Genomic DNA, 22,873 nt, shown 5'->3' on the forward strand with positions numbered 1-22,873 from the left:
ACTCTCCTTTAACACGCCAAGTCCCTCCTTATAAGGGCTATAAAAGGAGATAGGATTGGAGTTGGAATGGAATTAGTTTTGTTCTGCTGTAAATCCTGGGGGTGAAGGGGGTGATAATAACTGGTGTCTACAATGTGGGGAACTTAAGTGACCCCTTCTCTTCAACTTTGGACTCAAGACACCAATTTGGGGGCAACAGGAAATGTCCCATTCCAATCCTGTTAGGCATTTGCTGACCTCGTCTGCAGACATGTGGCCTCCTGAAACCTGCTGCCTAGTCTTCCCGGGAATTCCCAAACCTAAATTGTTACTGTTATTCATTGCAGTTTTGTCAGCAGACCAGTCATGATGGGCAACTTTAAAAAAAAAAATTCTAAAAGTGCAACATAATTAACAAATTCACATCTTTGGATTTTAAAAATTCAAAATAATTCAATTTAATAATTTAAGCAGCTTTTTTTCCTGCTTTCACTTTTAATTTTTATGAGAGAAGGACTGCTTTTTGAAGATACTTAGATGGTGGTATTAAAAATGGGAGGCATTGAGGCATTTAAAAGTAAATTGGAAAAGTTAAACATAGAATTACCATATGACCCAGCAATTTCATTCCTAGGTCTATACCCAGAAAAACTGAAAAAAACAAAACAAAACATTAAACAGATACTTGTACATGATGTTAATAGCAGCATTATTCATATTATTCCCAAAGTGGAAAAAACCCACATATCCCTCGGCTGATGAATGAATAAATAAAATGTGGTATGTCCACATAACGTAATATTATTCATCCATAAAAGGGAATTAAAGTTCTGATACATGCTACAACATGGGTGAAACTGGGAAACGTTTAGCTCTTGCCAGACACAAGGCCACAAATTGTATGATTCTATGACTATGAAATGCCCAGAACAGGTAAATCCATAGAAACAGAAAGCAGATTAGTGGTCGCCAGTGGCTGGGGAAGAGAGGAATGGGAGTGACTGCTAACTGGTATGAGGCTTTCCTTTTGGGGTGATGAAAATGTTTTGGAAATAGGTTATGGTTGCACAACATTGTGAATGTCTAAAACGCCATTGAATTGTACACTTTAAAACGGTTCATGTTGTGTTATGCGGACTTAACTTCAATAAAAATAAACGAATTGGTAGCTAAAATATTGAACGCAATGTGAATCTTTCTCATATTCATCTTACAAACTCCTGGAGAGTTCTCTGGCTCAGCGCTATGAGAGGGGTCCCTGGGTAGTATTTACTTTGGAGCTAATCTGGGAGACGGGGCCTCCAGGTGGCCGGCTCTAGGCTCCTCCCTGACGGGGCGGGGGCATGGGCGGGGCTTGGCGGGCTGGGGCGGGGTCTGGTGAGCTTCCGGCCGCCCTGAGGGGTGGGGGCGCGTCAGCGCGGGCTTTGCTGGTTGCCGGGAGAACCCGCGACAACAAAAGGCGCGGGCTGAGGCGGTAGCTGCGGTGCGGCGGTGTGAAGTGAAGGCGAAGAGTCCTGCGCTGCGCTAGCCGCGGGAGACTGGGGTTTCTCGAACCGGTCAGTGAGTGGCAGGCGGGTCGGGCCGGGCTGGCGGGGTCGGCCCTGGTGCGGCGCCGGCCGGCTCTCTGAGCCGGTGTCCCCGGTCGGCCGTTGGGAGGAGAAGGGGCCGGCCGGGGGGATTGGGAGCCTCCGCGGCTCGGCTGGCGGGGAGGGCGGTCGGGGCGCCCGCAAGGCGGAGCAGTGCGTCCGAGGGGCCTGGGCCTATGCTGGGACTCCCAGGCGAGCGGCCGGGGAAGTTGGGTGCGCCTTGAGGTAGAAGGACTTGGGGAAGAGGGACGCGCGGGAACCCCGGGAACCCCGGACCGAGCCTCACTGAATCGGATCCTGTGTATTTCTTGTTTTCGTGCTTCCAGCTGCGGTATCTGAAGAGGGATGGAAAGGCCCATCTTCCTTGGGGGTTTCGTTTTGTCACAGGTCTCCTTTTTCCATTGCGGATGTTGAAACTTCGGTGCATTATAAGTTCTGCGGAAGTCTGAAAGACCCCTCCCTTAGAGCAGGAGATAATTGAGAAAGAAAGGGTGCCCAGATTCTTTCTTTGAAACACTTTTAAAATAAAACTTCGCCCACTCCAACGTTAAAAATCTTTGTTGTTTCCCCTGTTTGCTTCCTGTCTTCTCCATCTGTTCTTTATGCATTTGGGGCCTTTTCTGAGATCCTTATGAGATTCACTATCCACTTGCCAGAAAGTTTCTTAAGAAAATATTACTTACAAACTACAATTTTTAGCAGTCACTACTTCTGAAAAGCCAAGGGCACAGGATGGCAACGGTATTTGGAGACACTTTTCTGATCAACGACACGGCATCAGTGATCGAATATTTCTCCTTCCTTTGCTCAGATTTCAAAACTCCATTGAGTATGCCAGCCAATCAGATTTCACCTTTCTTTACATTGATTGGTGAGATTAATACATACGCTTCTGATGGCTGTAATTGATCAGAATCTGAAGAAGTATAAGTGCTATGGATTTTTTAAAAGACATGTAAATTCTTTTTAAAATTTATTCATTTATTCATTCATTTATTTATTTATTTTAGCGGTACGCGGGCCTCTCACTGTTGTGGCCTCTCCCGTTGCGGAGCGCAGGCTCAGAGGCCATGGCTCACGGGCCCAGCCCCTCCGCGGCATGTGGGATCTTCCCGGACCGGGGCACGAACCCGTGTACCCTGCATCGGCAGGCGGACTCTCAACCACTGCGCCACCAGGGAAGCCCAGAACCATTTATTTTTGTTTGTTTCTTTAAACATTTTTGAGTATCTTTTTTTTTTTTTAAGATTTATTTTTTTGGCTGCGTTGGGCCTTCGTTGCTGTGCGCAGCCTTTCTCTAGTTGCGGCAAGGGGGGCCTACTCTTCGTTGCAGTGAGAAGGCTTCTCATTGTGGTGGCTTCTCTTGTTGTGGAGCATGGGCTCTAGGTGAGTAGGCTTAAGTAGTTGCAGCATGCAGGCTCAGTAGTTGCGGCATGTGGGCCCTAGAGCATGTGGGCTTCGGTAGTTGTGGTGCATGGGCTCTGTAGTTGTGGCTTGCAGGCTCAGTAGTTGTGGTGCATGGGCTTAGTTGCTCCGCAGCATATGGGATCTTCCCAGACCAGGGATCAAACCCGTGTCCCCTGCATTGGCAGGTGGATTCTTAACCACTGCGCCACCAGGGAAGTCCTATGAACCGTTCTGAATTAACTTTTGTATACGATGTGAGGTAGAAGTCCAACTTCATTTTTATGCATGTGGATATCCAGTTGTCCCATGACCACTTGTCGAAAAAACTATCTTTCCCCCATTGAATTGTGTTGACACTGTTGTTGAAAATCAGTTGCCCATAAATATGAGGATTTATTTCTGTATTCTCAATTCTTTTCCATTGATCTTTAAGTCTGTCGTATGCCAGTACCACACTGTCTTGATTACTGTTGCCTGGTTTTAAAATTGGGGAAGTATGTCCTCTAACTTTGTTCTTTTTCATTATTGTATTGGCTATTCTATGTCCCTTGAGTTTCCATATGAATTTTAGGATCAGCTTGTCAGTTTCTACAAAGAAGTCAGCTGGGATTTTGATAGGCATTCTGTTGACTCTTTAGATCAATTTGGGGAATATTGCCATTTTAATATGTTAAGTCTTCTAATCCATGAACATGATATGTTTTTCCATTTATTTAAATCTTCTTTACTTTCAACAATATTTTGTAGTTTTCAGAGTGTAAGTTTTACACATCTTTTGTTAAATTTATTCCTAAATTTATTTGATTCTTTGTAATGCTATTGTAAATGGAATTGTTTTCTTAATTTATTTTTCAGGTTGTTCATTGTAAGTATAGCTACCAATTTAATTTTTTTAAAACATTGTCCCTGCAGTTTTAAAAAAATACTTATTTATTTTACTTTTGGCAGCATTAGTTCTTAGTTGCGGCACATGGCATTGTTCGTTGGGACGCACAGGTTCAGCAATTGTGACGCGCAGGCTCCAGAGTGCACAGGCTCTGTAGTTGTGGTGCACGGGCTTAGTTGCCCGTGGTGTGTGGGATCTTAATTCCCCGACCAGGGATCGAACCTGCATCCCCTGCATTGGAAGGCAGATTCTTTTCTATTTGTTTTTAAAAATAATTTATTTTATATATTTATTTTTGGCTGTGCTGGGTCTTCGTTACTGCACAGGGGCTTTCTCTAGTTATGTTGAGTGGGGGCTACTCTGTTGCCGTGCGCAGGCTTCTCATTGCAGTGGCTTCTCGTGTTTCAGAGCACGGGCTCTAGGCTTACAGGCTCAGTATTTGTGGCACATGGGCTTAGTTACTCCACGGCATGTGGGATCTTCCTGGACCAGGGCTCGAACCCGTGTCCCCTGCATTGGCAGGTGGATTCTTAACCGCTGTGCCATCAGGGAAGCCCAGAAGGCGGATTCTTAACCACTGGACACCAGGGAAGTCCCCCAATATAATTTTTAATGTATTAATTCCACCAGAGATCTTCAGAAATAAGTACCATGTAATTTAGGAGTGGAACAGCAGTTTTTCTGTTAGTTTTGGTTATTTTTAAATAGAAGATTTAGTTTTAAATTTACATTGACTTATAGAAATCCTTAAAACTATTTTCATGGATTGATTTCTAACATTTGCAACAAAGAGGAGTTGTTATTTTTCAGTACATAGCTGTAAAATCTAAGGGTTTGCTTTGCACTACTGTGTACATGTACAATTACCCAATTATTTCCTTGCCTTATGTTTCTTTTTAATTAATTAATTTATTTATGGCTGAGTTGGGTCTTCGTTGCTACACGGGCTTTCTCTAGTTGCTGAGAGCAGGGGCTACTCTTCGTTGTGGTGCGTGGGCTTCACATTGTGGTGGCTTCTCTTGTTGCAGAGCACGGGCTCTAGGCACGTGAGCTTCAGTAGTTGTGACACGTGGGCTCAGTAGTTGCGGTGCACAGGCTTAGTTGCTCCGTGGTATGTGGAGTCTTCCCAGACCAGGGCTCGAACCCGTGTCCCCTGCATTGGCAGGCGGATTCTTAACCACTGTGCCACCAGGGAAGTCCTTGCCTTATGTTTCTAATTCCCCGGTTATTCAATATTTAGATTAATGAGCTGGGAAACATATTACCACTATAGAAAGAATGGCATAGTGGAATCCCATGCACTTATCACTTTGCTTCATCATTTACCAACTCAAGGCTCCCATCCCCTAGATTATTTTGCAGCAAATCCAGACATCATATCACTTCATCTATAAATTATAGGTATACTTTTTCAAGACAGATTTACTCTTTGTAGCTATCTTATATTAGAACAAAACCTGCTTTAATTGACTTTGCTTTAGAAGTTGCTTAGTTTATTAGGATAGAGAAGTCAATAACTAAATTTTGTTTTTATTTTGATACACAGGAGTCCAGATCTTACATAAAATGGATGTTTCTCACGCTAGATACTGAATATTAAGTAGAAAATCTGTTTAGTAAAATCTAAGCTGCCATGGAAGAAATACCAGTAAAAGTTGCTGTAAGAATTAGACCTCTGCTGTGCAAAGAAGTTCTTCATAATTATCAGGCTTGTGTGAGAGTTATTCCAAACACCCAACAAGTTATCATTGGGAGAGATAGAGTCTTTACTTTTGATTTTGTTTTTGGCAAAAATTCCACTCAAGATGAAGTTTATAATACCTGTATAAAGCCACTAGTGTTGTCACTCATTGAGGGCTATAACGCAACTGTTTTTGCCTATGGACAGACTGGATCTGGGAAGACATACACCATTGGAGGAGGCCATGTTGGTAAGATTCTCATACTCTTTTCCTTTTATTTCAGACAGTAGAAAGAAGCTGAAATACCAGTGCCTGACACATAGTAGGTGCTCAGCGTATTAACTGAATGAAATAATCAATAGGATAACAGATGTGTTCATAAGATCATCATCTTTGAAAGATTTGCTTTAAATAGTGAAGTTTCATTAAACAATTTATGATTTTATTAGCTTGAGGAAAGACGTTTAAGACAATGTTCAGTATTCAGCCCTTTGCTGTTTTTCCCCAGTTTTGAGATATAATTGACATGCAACATTGTATTAGTCCAAAGTATACAGCATAATAGTTTGATACATCTATATATTGCAAAATGATTACCACAGTAAGTTCAGTTAACATCAATCACCTCAGTTACATTTTTCTTCTTGTGATGAGAACTTTTAAGTTCTACTCCCTTAACAATTTTCACAGCTTGGTCACATACTTAAAGCTATATTATTTTTTTTTAAGAGGCCATGAATACAATTTTAATTCCTTAAGGGAAAAGGTTATTAAAGTTATCCATTGTCCTAAAATATTTTAGCTAAAATATTTCATACCAAAAGAAACAGATCACCATTAGGAAGAGTTTTTGATGTTTTTTTCTGCTAGTTTAAAAAAAATTAATGTTCATTGTAAAAAGAATTGCAAGTGATGCTTAAGAAATCTAATTAAACTAATGAAAGCTCCTCTCATTCCCAGGAAATAACAGTTTGATGTATACATTCAGAGTCCTCTAGACATTTTTCTAGGTATATTACAAGTACTCACACATGTAGTGTTTTGGGTTTTTTTGTTGTTAGTTTAATTGTTTGATGAGGTATTTCATACCTGTGATTCTGTAACTTTCTTTTTGCATTTAACGATATAAAATATCATTTCACTTCTTTCCATTTGGGTCATAGAATTTCATCTCATTTTTTTTGGCTGTACATACAATGTTCCATAGTTTGAATGGATCATAATTCACCCATTCCGGTATTAATGGACAGGATTAATGGTTGGTTTTGATTTTTACTGTTATAAAAAGTTACAGTGTATATATCTTTATGCATTTAACTTTGCATCCATTTGTTAGTATTTGTAGAATAGATTCCTAGAAGTAGATTTGTTGAGTAATGGGTATGCACGTTTAAAATGGGGATAGATACTGACAAATTATCCAAAAGGGTGTACCAGTTTATATCCTGCCACCAATATGTGAAAGCCATTTATTTGCTCATATCCTTGCCAGTTACTGGAAATCAGAAATCTGAAATTTTTTTTTCACTATCTGATAAGTGAAAAATTGCACTTTGTTGTTTGAAGTTACATTTCTTGGTGTATTTGTGAAAATAGCATTTTTGATTTCCCAGGCTATCTGTAAGACACCAATTCTGGGTCAGTCATCTGCTGTTTGATTATTGACCGTGCAAATAATGTAGTTTTTTTCTCCAATAAATAATTTATTGAGCTTTTGCAGTGGCTAGAGTACCATGCTAGGCACTGTGGTAGATGAAATCTCTTATTTTTCAATATGATGCTTATTTAAATTACTATTCATTTCCCTGTTTTTCAGAACCTTGGATTTTACCAACTTTTACCAGGTGTAATCTTCTCTAAAAGCTTTCATTTGCATACTCTTTTTTTTTTTTTTTTTTTTTTGCGGTACGCGGGCCTCTTACTGTTGTGGCCTCTCCCGTTGCGGAGCACAGGCTCCAGACGCTCAGGCTCAGCGGCCATGGCTCACGGGCCCAGCTGCTCCGCGGCATGTGGGATCTTCCCGGACCGGGGCACGAACCCGTGTCCCCTGCATTGGCAGGTGGACTCTCAACCACTGCGCCACCAGGAAAGCCCTGCATACTCTTTAAATAGTGTATAAGAGCTAAATGATGGCTATTAAAGTATAAAACTTTACAGTTTTTCTCTCTGAAATAGTCTTTCAGGAATATAAGAGTGACAGTGAAAATGTGATCTTTAGGTTACCAGAATACATTTTGAAGCTTTATTTGTAAATATTATTTGTAATTCAGCTTTTTTTTTTTTTTTTAAGTCTTTTGAGTTACTCTGCTTTGTAATCTGTTGAAGTGGGAAATGAATGAGCTATTCTGATCAGCCTCATATTCTGGCTAATCTAGAATGCATATATTCAATATATGCTGGAGTTTATAGATAGTACTATTGGCTAGTTCCTGGAAGCTCTCCAGAAGGAATTTTCACTTTCTCTTTTACTCGAAAAACCTGCAGCTTCCCATATTTGCTACATGATGGCAATCAAAGGTGGTCCAAGTTAGTAAGGTTCAGATTTTCAGGATGTTTGTTGCCAAAAATCTGAACATTGGTAATCTTCAACTTGGAAGCAAGTTGTTTTTAAGGTTCATTTGTAAGCCACCTTTTTGTAGCTTGGAATATATTTTCCATGGAACAATGCTAAAAATGGTGGGCAGGTTTCTAAATTGGCCTACAGAAACTTATTTAACTTTAAGTCCAATTTATTCTTGTACTTATTCTAAATTTTATCTTGTACATTATTTTCACTATTTTAAAAATTGTGGTTAAATAAATAAATGTAAAACAAAATTTACCATTTTAACCATTTTTAAGAGTACAGTTCTGTGACATTAAGTATATTCACAGTGTTTTGTAACCATCACTGCTCTTTCCAAAACTTTTCATCTCCCCAAATAGAAACTTTGTACCCATTAAGCAATAACTGTCCTCCCCCTGCCATCCCCTGGTAACCTCGAATTTACTTTCTTTGACTGTAAGTTTGCCTCTTCTAGATATTTCATAGAAGTGGAGTCATACAGTGTTCGTCCTCCTATGTCTGGCTTCTGTACTTAGCAGAATGTATCTAAGGATATCCTACATGTTGTAGCATGTATTGGAACTTCATTCCTTTTTATGACTGAATGATTTTCCATTGTATGTATAAGTCATCTTTTGTTTATCCATTCATCTGTTGATGGACACTTGAATTGTATTCCCCTTTAGGCTATTGGGACTAATGCTGCTATGAACATTGGTGTACAAATACCTGAGTCTCTTGTATGCATTTCTGTTCATTCATGTTATTGTGTTAATCTGTGTTCTGCGTTGCGCAAGTGATGGAGGAGAAGAGGCAGTAATGGAGGAGAAGAGGCGTAGAGATGTTCCCTTCCTCATTCCTGGATTGAGGTCTTGGCTTGGGCAGAACTGGTCTTTGTGTACCTCTCTTCTGCACACGTCCTTTGTTGCCATTAGACCCTGGCTTGCTCCCCTGTCCCTTTCTTATGCCTGTTTACCCTCAAACTACCTGTACCTTTCCATCCCAGAAATCTGAAAACATGCTTTTTGGCTAAATTTGAAGAAATACGACACAAATAATTTTTTTTAAAGGGTTCTTGCTAACATAAATGAGTTGCGTTCCAATGATTGGGATTCTCCCCAGACCATAATAAATGATCTTTTAGATATTTTAAATGATATTTAAATGATATTTTAGATATTTTAGGTACTACCTCTACCTATTTTGAACTTCACTGGTGCCACTTATGCCTATTGCATTCCTGGGGTTTTCAATAAATATTTTCTTATTAAATCTTTTATTTTTGCCTTAAACTGTTATATAACTATCATTTAGTTTTTTTCATTGTCATGTCATTTGATTGTAAGCTTTTTTTTGTGCTGCTTGCAATTCTATACAGTATATTTAGTTTATTTTTAAGTTATTTATATTTAAAACTTTTAGACTATATATATTTATTTCTAAAGGTAAAAATTCAGATATTACAGCCATAAGATAAACGTAAAAGTTTTCCTTTCTTTTCTCTCCCTGTTCTAACTCCCCAGAGGTAACCACCATTTTTTGTGAATTTTTTCAAAAATATTCTTTGCATAGATATGTATGTTTTCTTTTATGCAAATGAATTTGCTCTCCAGTTGCTTTTTTTTTTTTGCGATACGCGGGCCTCTCACTGTTGTGGCCTCTCCCGTTGTGGAGCACAGGCTCCGGACGCACAGGCCAGCGGCCATGGCTCACGGGCCCAACTGCTCTGCGGCATGTGGGATCCTCCCGGACTGGGGCACGAACCGGTGTCTCCTGCATCAGCAGGCGGACTCTCAACCACTGCGCCACCAGGGAAGCCCTGCAGTTGCTTTTTTTAACTTTATGGATCTTAGGCATCTGTTTAACAATAGGTGCATAGTATACCATTGTTAACCATTCTCCTACTAATGGATTTATTAGTGTTTGGAATTTTTTATCAATTACAGGAAATTGTTACTGATCCTTATACAACACCTTTGGGTATGTGTATATGTATTTCTTTAGGACTATATCTGAGTCAAAGGGTGATCACGTTTCAACTTTTGATACTATTTATACTAATGTTTCTCCAAAAAAGCTGTGCTGGTTAACATTGTCATAGTATTCTAGAGGACCAGTTTGCTCACCTTGAGGAAATGGGGCATTATCAAATTTAAAAATCATTGCTCACATGACATTTTAAACAGTGAATAGTCATAAACAGTGATCACAGTTTTTCATTAATTACATTGATGTTCACAATTACATTGTGAATACAGTTTTTCGTCAATTACAATGATGTGATTTTTAATAGTATTTTAGTGTTAATAATTGAGAGAATGCTGGGTAAATCAGTCTTTATTGTATCTTAAAATAATTAGTTACATTTCTCACTTCCCCTCTGTTTTACCCACTCTCGCTGCCATCCAACCACCCCACTTCTCTCTGCTCCTCTTTGCAGCAGAACCTTGAAGGTATTATCTGTGACTCGTGGTGTCAGTACTCCTCTTGGTCTTTCTTACACTCACTCCGTTCAGACTTTCACCTCCACTACCACTGACACTGCAATTGTCGAGATATCACAAATGACCTTCACTTACTAAATTTAGTGGTCAATTCTCATCAAACCGGCCTTTCAGCAAATTTGATGCACGCTCTCCACTTGGTTTCCAGGCCACCACGTTCTTGGTTTCCTCCTACTTAACTGGTCACTCATGCTCTCTTGCTGGTTCCTGATAAGTGAACCAACAAATGATGAAGTGCCCAGGGCTCAATATTTGGTGTTCTTCTCTTCTGACTCTCAACTTTTCCCCTTGGTCTCATCCAGCCCTACGACATTAAATACCATCTATATGTAGCTTCCAGTTTTTTACCTCCAGTCCAGATGACTGTCTTGTACTCTAGTCTCATATATCCAACTGCGTATTCAACCTTCCCAACTGTATCCCTAATAGATACCTCAAACTTAATAGGTCAAAAAATGAACTTCTGACATTTTCCCCTTAAACCAACTCAACACACACTCTTCCCTATATCAGTTGATGGCAACTCCACTGGCTCAAGACAAAATCTTGGAGACATCCTTGACTCATCACTTTCTGTCACATTCCATATCCAATCTGTCAGGGAATCTTAATGGCTCCCCCTTCAACATAAATCCAGAAGCTGGTCACTTCTCACCTTTCTCTGCTGCCAAGCTTATGTCACCATCATGTCCACCTCTCCCCCAAACCCTCTAGACTCCTGAATTAGTGCACTGGTCTCCTAAGTGGTCTCCCCACTTCTGCCCCTACCCTTCTATGACTGAGGCAAAACGCAGCAGACAGAGTGGTCTCTTTTAAATCCCAAGTTACTGCTCTGCTCCAGTGGCTCTCATCTCACCCAGAATAAGACCTAAAATCTATCGTGGTCTACAAGGACCTACATGGTCTTGTTTCTGTCACCTCTCTGACCTCATGCCCTGCTACTCTCCCCTTGCTCCATCTGCTCCAACTACAATGGCCTCCTTGTTTATGGATCACACCATTTTAGCACCTTTGCGCTTGCTGTTCTGGGACATTCAGATACCTACATGGCTCCTCTGCCACCTCTTTCAAGTTTCTGCTCAAAGGTCAGCTTCTCTGTGATGCCCACCCATCATGACTTTCCTATTTAAAGTTACAAGCATCTCCCATCAAATACACTTACACTTCCAGTCCCCCTTACCTTGCCCTATTTTTTTCTCCAGGCATACTTAATGCCTTTTAATATACTATATAATTCACTTATTGTTTTTAGCTGTTGTCTGTCTATCCTAGTACAGTTCCTTAAGGGCAGGGATCTTTTCCTTGTTTTGTTCACTGATGGTTCCCAGGGTCCTAGAATACTGCCTGGCACATAGTAGGTACTATATAAATATTTAATGAATGCATGAATGAAGTTTGAGTAAGAGCATGCATGTGAAAATTTTCACTTCTGAACTTTATAGAAAAAAAGTTTTCTTTTTCTATTTTAAAATTTTATAATAGAAATTTGAGAAAATAAATTTATTGATTGTAGCTTTTCTTATATCAAATTTCAGATGTGCTTTCTTTCTCTAAATTTTCAGCTTCAGTTGTGGAGGGTCAAAAAGGTATCATTCCTCGTGCTATCCAAGAAATATTTCAAAACATCTCTGAAAATCTTAGCATTGACTCTAAGATAAAAGTGTCTTATATAGAAGTATACAAGGAAGACCTAAGAGATCTTCTAGAATTGGAGACATCTATGAAGGATCTTCACATCCGAGAAGATGAAAAGGGAAACACAGGTAAAGTAGCCTACTTAATTGATAGTCTTCATTAGCAAATGAATATGATTTAATTCAGTTTCTGGATATTTTCCAAGGATTCTTTAAAAACAGACATAGAAACAAAATGCTTTTGCTTTTAAATTGAATAGCTTATTGATTACCAGTAGCAGTTAACGCACCCAGGTGAAAAGTAGAAGTTCAGAGTGGTTGGTAAGATGAAGTTATTAAGGTGTAATTCCAAATACGGGTGACCCTTGAACAACGTGGTGGGGAGGGTGGCGATTAGGGGTGCCGACCCTCTGTGCAGTCAAAAACCCAAGTATAATTTACAGTCATCCTTCTGTATCCACTGCCTCAGCGGATTCAACTAACCTCAGATTGTGTAGTACTGTAGTATTTACTATTGAAAAAAATCCACATGTAAGTGGACCTGCACAGTTCAAACCCGTGTTGCTCAAGGATCAACTGTATTTATTTCCTATAATTGCCACCTCCCCCGCCCCTGGGCTGATCTTAAGAAAGTGTGACATAGGCTAAATTAATTTTTGTACTTTTTTTTCTCCCAGAGTTACCCTGAGGTTGGGGATGGCTTCTCCCTTTGGTGTTTTGGTGTTCATCCAAGTTGATCCAAGAACTCTCCTTTCTTCCTTTCTGATTTTTGTCCCAGCACACCTATTGCTTCCTCTTTTTTTTTTTTTAAATTTAGAGTGTATGTGTTTGCTCATTCATATTGACATTTACTCGTCCTTTGTTGTGCTTCTCAATGTCTGACGTTCTGTGCTGTCAACCTGTTAATCTCATTAAACATCTATTTGTTTGGAAATGGGAGAATGTTAGAATGGGAAGGTCAAAATACAAGTATTTTAAAGAATAACACTTTCTGATTTTCTGACTTAAAAGGTAATATGTTCAACGTAGAACATTTTGAAAATATAGTAAAGTATAAGGAAGAAAGTTAAAGATCATCTTTAATCTCAGAACTCAGAAATAGCAACTTCCAGTTTTGGTGTGTTTCCTTCCAGATTTCTTTTTCTACACACATCTGATTAAAAAAAAAAATACACTCACAATCCCATATATTGTATGGCATCTTTTTTTTTTTTTTTTTTTGCGGTACGCGGGCCTCTCACTGCCATGGCCTCTCCCATTGTGGAGCACAGGCTCTGGACGCACAGGCCCAGCGGCCATGGCTCATGGGCCCAGCTGCTCCACAACATGTGGGATCCTCCCGGACCAGGGCATGAACCCGTGTCCCCTGCATCGGCAGGCGGACTCTCAACCACTGCGCCACCAGGGAAGCCTCTTGTTTTGTTTTTTAGAAAGAAAGCATACATAGTACTTTGTGACCTTATTAGATAATTTTGTATAGTTTATCTTTTCTGGACGAAATCCAGACGGATGTTTTGAGCTTCTGTAAAATGTAATTATTGAATGTGTTTATCTTTTATTAAAAGTTACCAAAAAATACACGTTTATTGTAAAATAGACAGTAGGGAAGTATACACTATCACTCCTCATAAATTTAATGATGGAAATACTCCACACCTGATAGCAATCCTGCAAAAATTTTGGGAGGATATAACAGTCTTAAGACAAATTACCATATATCTTATAAAATGTCCCAATCACAACCAAAATGCATTTGTTTGACATATTTATTGAGTTTCTCTGTATCAAGTGGTAGTTGGTATCCAACCTGGATGCTGCACAATTAACATCACCTTGGAAGCTTTTTAAGAAATACTGATTTCTGGGCCCCACTTTTCACAGATTCTGATGAATTAGTTAAAGATGGGGCGTGGGTGTTGGCACTTTCCCTTTTATAAAGCTCCCAGGTGATTTTCAGCTGGGTTTGAGGACCATAGATAGTGCTAAGCTATAGCCTAACATTAGAAAACTTTTAGAAAAGTTATACTATGATTTATGGTTAAATTGTTATATTTTATAAACTGATAGTTTAGCACTCCCTGTTGTAGTACAGGTACATTAGAACTTTAAATGAACTGGGCTGTTAAAAAAGGTGTCATGATGGAAACAATGCAAGAAAAGTGAATATTTTTTAAAGAAACAGTGACATGACAAGATCTGATTAAAGAGGAAGCTTGGTGCTATAATTCAAGCACAGACTTGGGAGGTTTACTGCTGTGATTCAAATCCCAAATCCACCTACTCCTTTTCGAAATATTTTTGGATATAAACAAATAACACATGAGTAAGCTTAGGTTATTTTGGGTTCTATTCTGTTGTTAAAATAGAAACTTTTTTGCCTTTTTTGAATTGCCTTGCACTCTTATATTATGTAGGGGGAAACTGTTTTTAAAATGAATAAACAGGGCTTCCCTGGTGGTGCATTGGTTGAGAGTCCGCCTGCTGATGTAGGGGACACGGGCTCGTGCCCCGGGCCGGGAAGATCCCACATGCCTCGGAGCGGCTGGGCCCGTGAGCCATGGTCGCTGAGCCTATGCGTCCAGAGCCTGTGCTCCGCGACGGGAGAGGCCACAACAGTGAGAGGCCCTAGTACCGCAAAAAAAAAAAAAAAGAATAAACAACTTTATTTATATTGAAATTTTCATTTATCATTGGTTATTTACCAAAAACTTTAAACCTTAGGATGGCTTGAATATTAACGAAACTCAAAAGAAACTAATTTAATTTAATTTTAATCTACTACTGATTAATTCTTTTGAGTTATATATATAATTAATCTATTATCTTTCAATCAGTATATTAGACTCTACAAATCAAAATACTGGAATAAATAATTTTTCTTTTGTCATGTGTTTTAAAGAATTGAGTGTGATTCCAAAAAAACCCACAGATTGTTTAAAACATACATATATATGACATCTTTTAGAATTTAAACATCAAAATGAATGCCATCTATTAAAATAGTCCTGTTAGCAGATTATCTAAAATTATTTAATGATGTTGCTGATGTTACTTTTATTTTGAAATGCTATGAAGTTTTTTAAAGGGAATGTCTTAGCTGGGCGATATAAGCAAATGATAATTGTTGTATGGTTAATTTAACTCTACTGGATTTTGATTAAAACTTGCTGTTGCTATTTTAAGTGATTGTTGGGGCCAAGGAATGCCAGGTGGAGACTGCAGATGAAGTGATGAGTCTCCTGGAGATGGGGAATGCAGCCAGGCATACGGATACCACCCAAATGAACGAGCACTCCAGTAGGTCACACGCGATTTTCACAATCAGCCTTCATCAAGTGGCGAAAAATAAAGAGGCAGCTGAAGATGGATCGTGGTATTCCCATCACCATATTGTCTCAAAGTTCCACTTTGTGGATTTGGCTGGATCAGAAAGAGTAACCAAAACAGGGAATACTGGTGAACGGTTCAAAGAATCCATTCAAATCAACAGTGGCTTGCTGGCTTTAGGAAACGTAATAAGCGCTCTTGGGGACCCACGCAGGAAGAGTTCACATATTCCATACAGGGATGCTAAAATTACCCGGCTTCTGAAAGATTCCCTGGGAGGCAGTGCCAAGACCGTCATGATCACCTGTGTCAGTCCATCCTCCTTGGATTTTGACGAGTCCTTAAATTCTCTCAAATATGCCAACAGAGCACGCAACATTAGAAACAAACCCACCTTAAACTTCAGCCCCGAGTCAGACCGTATGGGCGAAATGGAATTTGAGATTAAGTTGCTTCGAGAAGCTTTGCAAAGCCAGCAGGCTAGTAGCAACCAAACTAGCCAGATCCATCGGGAGGGGACTCCTGATAAAAATAGGATCCATTCTCTTGAGGAGCAAGTTGCTCAGCTACAAGGAGAATGTTTGGGTTACCAAAATTGTTTAGAGGAAGCCTTTACCTTCCTGGTGGACTTAAAAGATTCTGTCAGACTAAACCAAAATCAGCAACACAAACTGCAGGAGTGGTTTAACGTGACCCAGGAGGTCACCTCATTCAGAGGAGACCAAGGCATTGGAAACCTGGAAGAAGGACCACAGCATATTACAGTTCTCCAGCTGAAGCGAGAGCTTAAGAAATGCCAGGTACTTAGACACTACCTTTGTAAGTAACTTGTTTAAAGACTAAATTTATCTGGGCAAGTAAGAGTCATTTTGGAATTTCAGAAGTTTTTTTGGAAAGGATTATATATAAAATCTCATTTGCCTTTACTCTGTTTCTTTCTCCCTTTTCCTATTGCTTTCTCCTCATAATTCATCTTTCTTGGTTCCTCCTCCTTTCTTCTTCAAATGTATTTTAATTTGTTGTATTTATTAAGTAGGCTCTTGTGGGACTGGTCATTAATTTAGAGGATGAGAAGAAACACAGTTTCAGAACAAAATTAGGTTAAATTTTATTGAGTTTTTAATCCCTCTTTAGGTCAGTGCTTCTTGAAAGAAAAAAAATACTACCTGACTCCTTGAGTTTGGTGTTTTGATTTTTTAGACAAACAAATAAATCATCATATTTGATAATATTTAAGGAATGTAGCTATGTACATGTATACATATTGTATATATGTATATTGAGTTAAAATTACATTTTCCCACTTTTCATTTGAAAAACATTTGTTATTTAAAGATTATGTGTCACTGGGGAAATAATGGAGAATAGACATACCTAGTTCTGCTTATGTGGAGTTTGCAATCTGGTGGACAAATGGATAGTCCACCATTTTTTTTAAAATAGGAAAAGATATAGGTAATAAGACGGCTTTCTAGTTAGAAATCTTTCCTCAATATCTATTTGTATGTATTAGAAAGAAACCTCTATTACAGCAATTCTCAAACTTTTTGCTCACAAGTTTACTTTCTTCAAATTGAGGTTCCCTAAAGAGCTTTTGTTTGTGTGGGTTGTTATCTATTGATATTTACCATATTAGAATTAAAACAACAAATTTAAACTATTAATTCATTCAGAACTAACAATAATAACCCAATTACATGTTAATATAAAGAACATTTTTTCATTAAAAATAACTATTTTCCAAAACAAAAAAATTTAATAACAGTATAATTGCTTTATATTTTTTCAAATCTCTTTTCATGTCTGATTTAATAGAAGACAGGTGGATTTTCATGTCAGTCAGCATGCAGTTTGTTGCAATATGTTGTTTTAGTTGAAGTATATGAAAAAAATCCAGCCTCATCTAGATTTGTAGTTGGAAGAGAGGAATATTTTAATGACTTTTTCAGATAATTGTGCGTATTCTTTGACATTATATCAAAACTCAACAAGCGGAAATTTCCTAAAGGTTACCTGCAATGTGGGATTTGAAACCATTTTGTTACATTAACATTCACTGATTTTTATCTTGTACTTTGAATGGATCTTTTATCCACACACGATTTTGAATCAACATGCATTGGACACTTGAAAAATATTTGTTTACTAAATTATGAAGATCTTTCAATGCTTTCACTATACACTATCAAAAAAATCACATTCCTTAATATCACCACTGATCTCACCTGCAAAGTTGTTAATTACTGGAAGCTGTCAAGTTTACAGTAGCAGAAGTGTTTTCCAAAATTCTAATTTTTGCATGAAACTTGAATTTTATCATTTGCAACAAATACTATTAGTTGTTTTCCTTGAAATGATGGTTCTGTCACACATACAAGTGTGAATAGTTTGTCTGTTGTTCTTTAGAGTAAAAATAGCACCCTATGAAAAATGTGGCTAGTTCAGCTTGCAACTCAAACAGTTGCACAAGATTTTTTACCCCAGATAACTATCACCCTTCAGTATACAGCAGAACTACTTTATGCATACCTCCCATTTGACACATAGAATACTAAAAAAGTGCTCATGTGTTGAGATTTAATGAAATCATGTTTATTCCTTCATCAAGATATTCTTAAGTGAAACTGGCATTTGTTGGTTTGTTTGTATTGTTAGTGCACAGAAGGGAAGAATACAGTGGCTACCACTACAGTTTGGTGACACTTTCTTTATTCATACTGGGAGCCAGCAGTTTTACATATCATTGTTTTTGCACCATCAGTACAAATGACAACATGGTGAAAAAGGCAAATATCATTTTAGTATAACTAGGAAAATGGTTTTAACCTCATGGATACCCTGAAAGGATCTAAGGTTCATGCTAAAAGATTCACTACTGAATACACTACGAGAACTGCTGCTCTTTTACAAAGCTTTGATCTTTAAATATAAGCATATAAAGTACTGCTTTTAAAATCATGGATTTTTTTTTTTTAAAGGCAGTAACTCTGCTCTGCCTTTTTCTAAAATAGAGCAGGCCTGGCCCTTCCTGTTTGGTATAAGAAACTGGCAGAACATTAAGTACAGGTAATAGGAAGCTTGAACTTTGTGGTACACTATAGGAGTTGGTGGTAGAAAGCATGCTTCTAAGATGACTGATTTTGGAAGCCCACAAAACCCATCTGCTTGGGGGTGAGATGGGTAGTAACCTCCTCTCTCCGTCTGTTGGAAACTCTAAATTTAAACTTGCTCTAGATAATGTACTCTAGATTATGATATCCCAAAGATATTAACAGTCTTGATGAAAAATGGTACCATGATCAGATTGTTTTGGGAAATGCTAGGTTGCAAAAAACAAACAGGTTTCTTAATCCAAAGACTTCCCAGAACTTTGAAAAGTACTGATGTATATTGTGAGTCTCCAGGTGAGAGATATAGCATTCAGTGTTTCCCAATTTAAAAAAATGGATTCCCTTTTTTGGTCTGCAATCTTCTAGGCCTAGTAATCTATGGATACCACTGAACAGCAAATAGACAAATGATTGGTGTCATTCCTTACCCCATATGTCTCTTTAAAAAATTGTTTTTTAAACTTCATTTCTGTTCTTTTTTTCTGTGAGAGAATATAGTATTTAAGAACATGGGTAACAAACTTCCAAGGTTTGAATCCCAGCTCCTCTGTTTACTAGCTCTGACCTTGGACAAATACTTAACCTCTCTGTGCTTCAGTTTCCCTACCTGTAAAATGGAAACACTAATAATCTCCGTTTAGGGTTGCTTTGAAAGCTATTAGAGCATTATTAGTTCCCATAAAGTGATGAGAAAGATGCCTGAGCTATAGTAAGGCTTAATACACATTAGCCTATTATGATCTCCTCTCATTTATTCTTCTTCTACCTGGGCCTAGGTTATACATCTGTGGCAGCTAAGGGATTGGACTCAGTAATTGTAGGTAGGGCCACGTGCCAGGGGTTCTGTGAAGGCAGCTCATCCCTTCATAAATACCTCTTAAGTCTCTTGGTTACTTTTGTACTCCATAATTTGAACACAGGGACAGTATGTGAACATGAATATACTCAACAGATAAATACTTTTAAACAAATAATAAACAATAAAACTGTAGTTTATAAAGTATATGTAAAAATATTTAAATATGCAGCACTGGGAGAGCAGTTACATTTTAAGCTTCTCGGATGGGCAATTAATTGCCCATAGCAGAGGGTATTAACTAATAAGAATTATAGTTATATTTTATTTTAAAAACAGAAAAGTCATAAAGGTCATATAAATATATAGGGTTATAAGGACCATCAGGGTCATGCGTCCCCTCCTTATTTGGTCATTCAAAGATCCCAAGCAGAGAAAAGAAGGGACTTGCCCAAAGTCCCAAGGGAAGGCTGTAGCAAATTCAAGGCTGGCCTCAGTCCGTGGGTTCCCAGTGCAGAGGCCCGTCCACCTCCACACCACCGCCTGAGAGGTCACGCACATGCTCTGGTTTTGTGAATTAAATCTTGTTTGTAAAGAGAGCACCATTTTGTAAATAGCTACTCTTTCTTCTCTTTTCCTGTGGCTTAGCAGAAAGAGCATAAGCTTCGGATCTAGAAAGGCCCTGGAGTTGACTGTCAGGAATTTGGTTTTATCCAGTGTGTTGTCCTGGGAAGAGGTGTTAACTCACTGAGCTTTAGTTTCTTCATGAAAAAGGAATCATGTCTATTCAGTGAGATATTTTTAAAATGCCAAGTTACAATCTAGCATAAAGTAGACCCTTGACCAATGTTAATTTTCTGTTTATTTAGTTCAAAATTTGTTTTAAAAGTATTATTTGCATATCCCGAGTTTATTTGGAGACAGGCAAACTAAGAAAACTATACGTTTAACCATATTTCCAGACATCTTCAAAATATATCTCTTTTTAGTGAAAGGGTGCAAAATTAGCAAATGTTCTTTATTTAAACATCCAAATGCACTGTTATACTCTATAGGTCAGTTTGGGAAATGTGACCTCTTTGATTTTTAAAAACCCACATTAAAATCTCATGGCAATTCTAGAAAACTTATAAAAATCTCATTGAATGTACTCTAGAACTTGAATAACTGGCTTCAATGTTAAAATGCAGGAAATAAAAGTAAGGAAAATCTTCCTGTCTTTGTGGTGATTAATTCTTACATTATAGCAGTAATAGGTCCTCTCAGCTGTTTCTGCCTTTCTTATAAAGAAACCAGAAACAAAGGATAAGACAATTTTAAGAGACATCTTCAAGGTGTCATTAAACCACAGTTTTTGTGGTATTATGTGGGCTCTCTCTCGAGTACTTTCCACATTGAATCTCTCTTGTGCTTTCTTTCCCTCCCCCCAGTGTGCTCTTGCTGCTGCTGAAGTAGTATTTAATCAGAAGGACCTGGAAGTGAAGGAACTAAAGAATCAAATGCAAATGATGATGCAGGAAAACAAAGGACATGTTATATCTTTGAAAGAAGCGCAAAAAGTGAATAGGTTGCAGGTAGAGTTTTTTAATGTACCTTGCTCTGTATATTTCATTGGAATAGTACATGACTAAATAAAATAGCATTGTAAATGATAAGTGGGAATGTTTGCAAAAATAGGTTTCAGATGGAGTTCTGAACACAAGCACCTGAAAGAGTTATTACAGTTTTCCTCCTAAATTGGTGTGAAGGGAAAACATTTTTTGTGTTAGCTTGACTTATATTTCAAAAATACAAAACCTGGGGCTTCCCTGGTGGCGCAGTGGTTGGGGGTCCAAGTGCCGATGCAGGGGACGCGGGTTCGTGCCCCGGTCCGGGAAGATCCCACATGCCGCAGAGTGGCTGGGCCTGTGGGCCATGGCCGCTGGGCCTGCGCATCCGGAGCCTGTGCTCCTCAGCGGGAGAGGCCACAACAGTGAGAGGCCCGCGTACCGCAAATAAACAAACAAAAAAACAAAACCTTATACCCAGGAACTTAATTTGCAAATCATATTATGGTTATCCTTTCTTTATACTTTCCCTTCCGTTGTTTGCCAAAGTAATAGGCAATATGATATTGTCAAGTGTTGGAAGGTAAACACATAATTTAAACTTTTTGATTTGTTAGATTATCGTTTTATACTCCATCAGTGATTTGCTCTTTAATTTTGGCTAAATATTTCAATTTCTCTATCTTAGCTTTTCTGTATTAACATGGATGTGCCTGCAGAGTAACATGGTATGTCCCTAAATATTATACTCCCTGGCTATGAACCCTACCAGCCCCCCAAACAGTTAATTTCATTTAAAGACTTTAGCTTCCTATCAAGGAGTAACTACTGCTCTGAGTAATAATCTGATTCAGACAAATTAGACTTTGATTTTGACATTATTTTTGTTTTCTTTTTTAACCGTTCTAATTCTGTAGTAATTTAAAAACATAAAACATATATAAAATAATATGTGTTGTTCAGTGATTTATCACAAAGAGAACAGCTGGGTAGCCACCACCAGTTCAAGAAATAGCACACTGCCAGCCCCTCGGAAGCCCTTAGTCTCTCCTCCTCGGAGAGAGCTGCTCTCCTAATTTTCATAATGATAATTTCCTTGCTTTGCTTTGTGGTTTTACTATGTATCCTTGAACCCTACAGTTTAGTTTTTGGAATTTTTATAAATTTAATCATTCAATATATATTCTTTAGTATCTGGTTGCTTTTATTGAACATTTTATCTGTTTTGATTCATCCACGTTGTGTGTAGCTGTAGCTTGATTAGTTTATAGCTGTACAGGATTTCATTGTATGAATATACCATAATTTATTTTTCTGTTCTACTGTTGATAGACATTTTTTTCTATGAATTTTCTTAAACATGTCTCCTGGTGCACACGCACACACATTTCTTTTGGATTTGTGCCTAGGAGTTGAATTGCTAGGTCATAGGGTAGGCGAATCTTCAACCTTAGTAAATGATACCAAACTTGTTTTCCAGTTTAAACTTGCACCAGCACTGTATGAGCATTCCTGCTGCTCCACTTGCTTGCCAGCATTTGTTATTGTAAAGTTTTAAATCTTAGGCAATCTGGTAGGTATATAATATTATTTTATTGTGGTTTTAATTTGCACTTCCCCGATGACTAGTGAAGTTGAGCACTTCTTCATGTTTTTTTGCTATTTGGATACCTTCTTTTGTGAAATGCTCATTCAAGTTTCTTGCTTGCTTTCCTATTGGACTGAGTCTTTCTATATTATCTTCTAGGAGCTTTATTGTTTTGCCTTTTACATTTTGCTGTACAGTTCTCCTGAAATTGATTTTTGCGTATGGGGTAAAGTAAAGGTCAAATTTCATTTTTTTTCCATATAGCTATCCATTTGTTCCAGC

General features: G+C 38.3%; 1 protein-coding gene across 15 annotated transcripts in view; it reads left to right on the forward strand.

The window, feature by feature from the left end:
* Window positions 1-1,359: 1,359 nt before the first annotated feature.
* The window catches only part of KIF27 (kinesin family member 27), an 89,751-nt gene continuing 68,237 nt past the window's right edge, over window positions 1,360-22,873 (forward strand). For 4 of the 15 annotated variants that reach the window (XM_033415887.2, XM_033415888.2, XM_033415891.2 and 1 more), the window contains exons 1-5: window positions 1,360-1,535; window positions 5,405-5,789; window positions 12,125-12,352; window positions 15,407-16,350; window positions 20,887-21,030. In XM_033415887.2, coding sequence (XP_033271778.1) covers window positions 5,492-5,789; window positions 12,125-12,352; window positions 15,407-16,350; window positions 20,887-21,030 — 1,614 coding nt within the window. In that variant the 5' untranslated portion in view covers window positions 1,360-1,535; window positions 5,405-5,491. Of the gene's footprint in view, window positions 1,536-2,851; window positions 2,952-5,404; window positions 5,790-12,124; window positions 12,353-15,406; window positions 16,351-20,886; window positions 21,031-22,873 lie in introns of those variants that run through there. The other 11 variants (XM_033415884.2, XM_033415889.2, XM_033415886.2 and 8 more) reach the window with 6 other exon arrangements.

This window comes from Orcinus orca, chromosome 6 (assembly GCF_937001465.1).
Source record: "Orcinus orca chromosome 6, mOrcOrc1.1, whole genome shotgun sequence".
Classification (NCBI taxonomy): Eukaryota; Metazoa; Chordata; class Mammalia; order Artiodactyla; family Delphinidae; genus Orcinus; species Orcinus orca.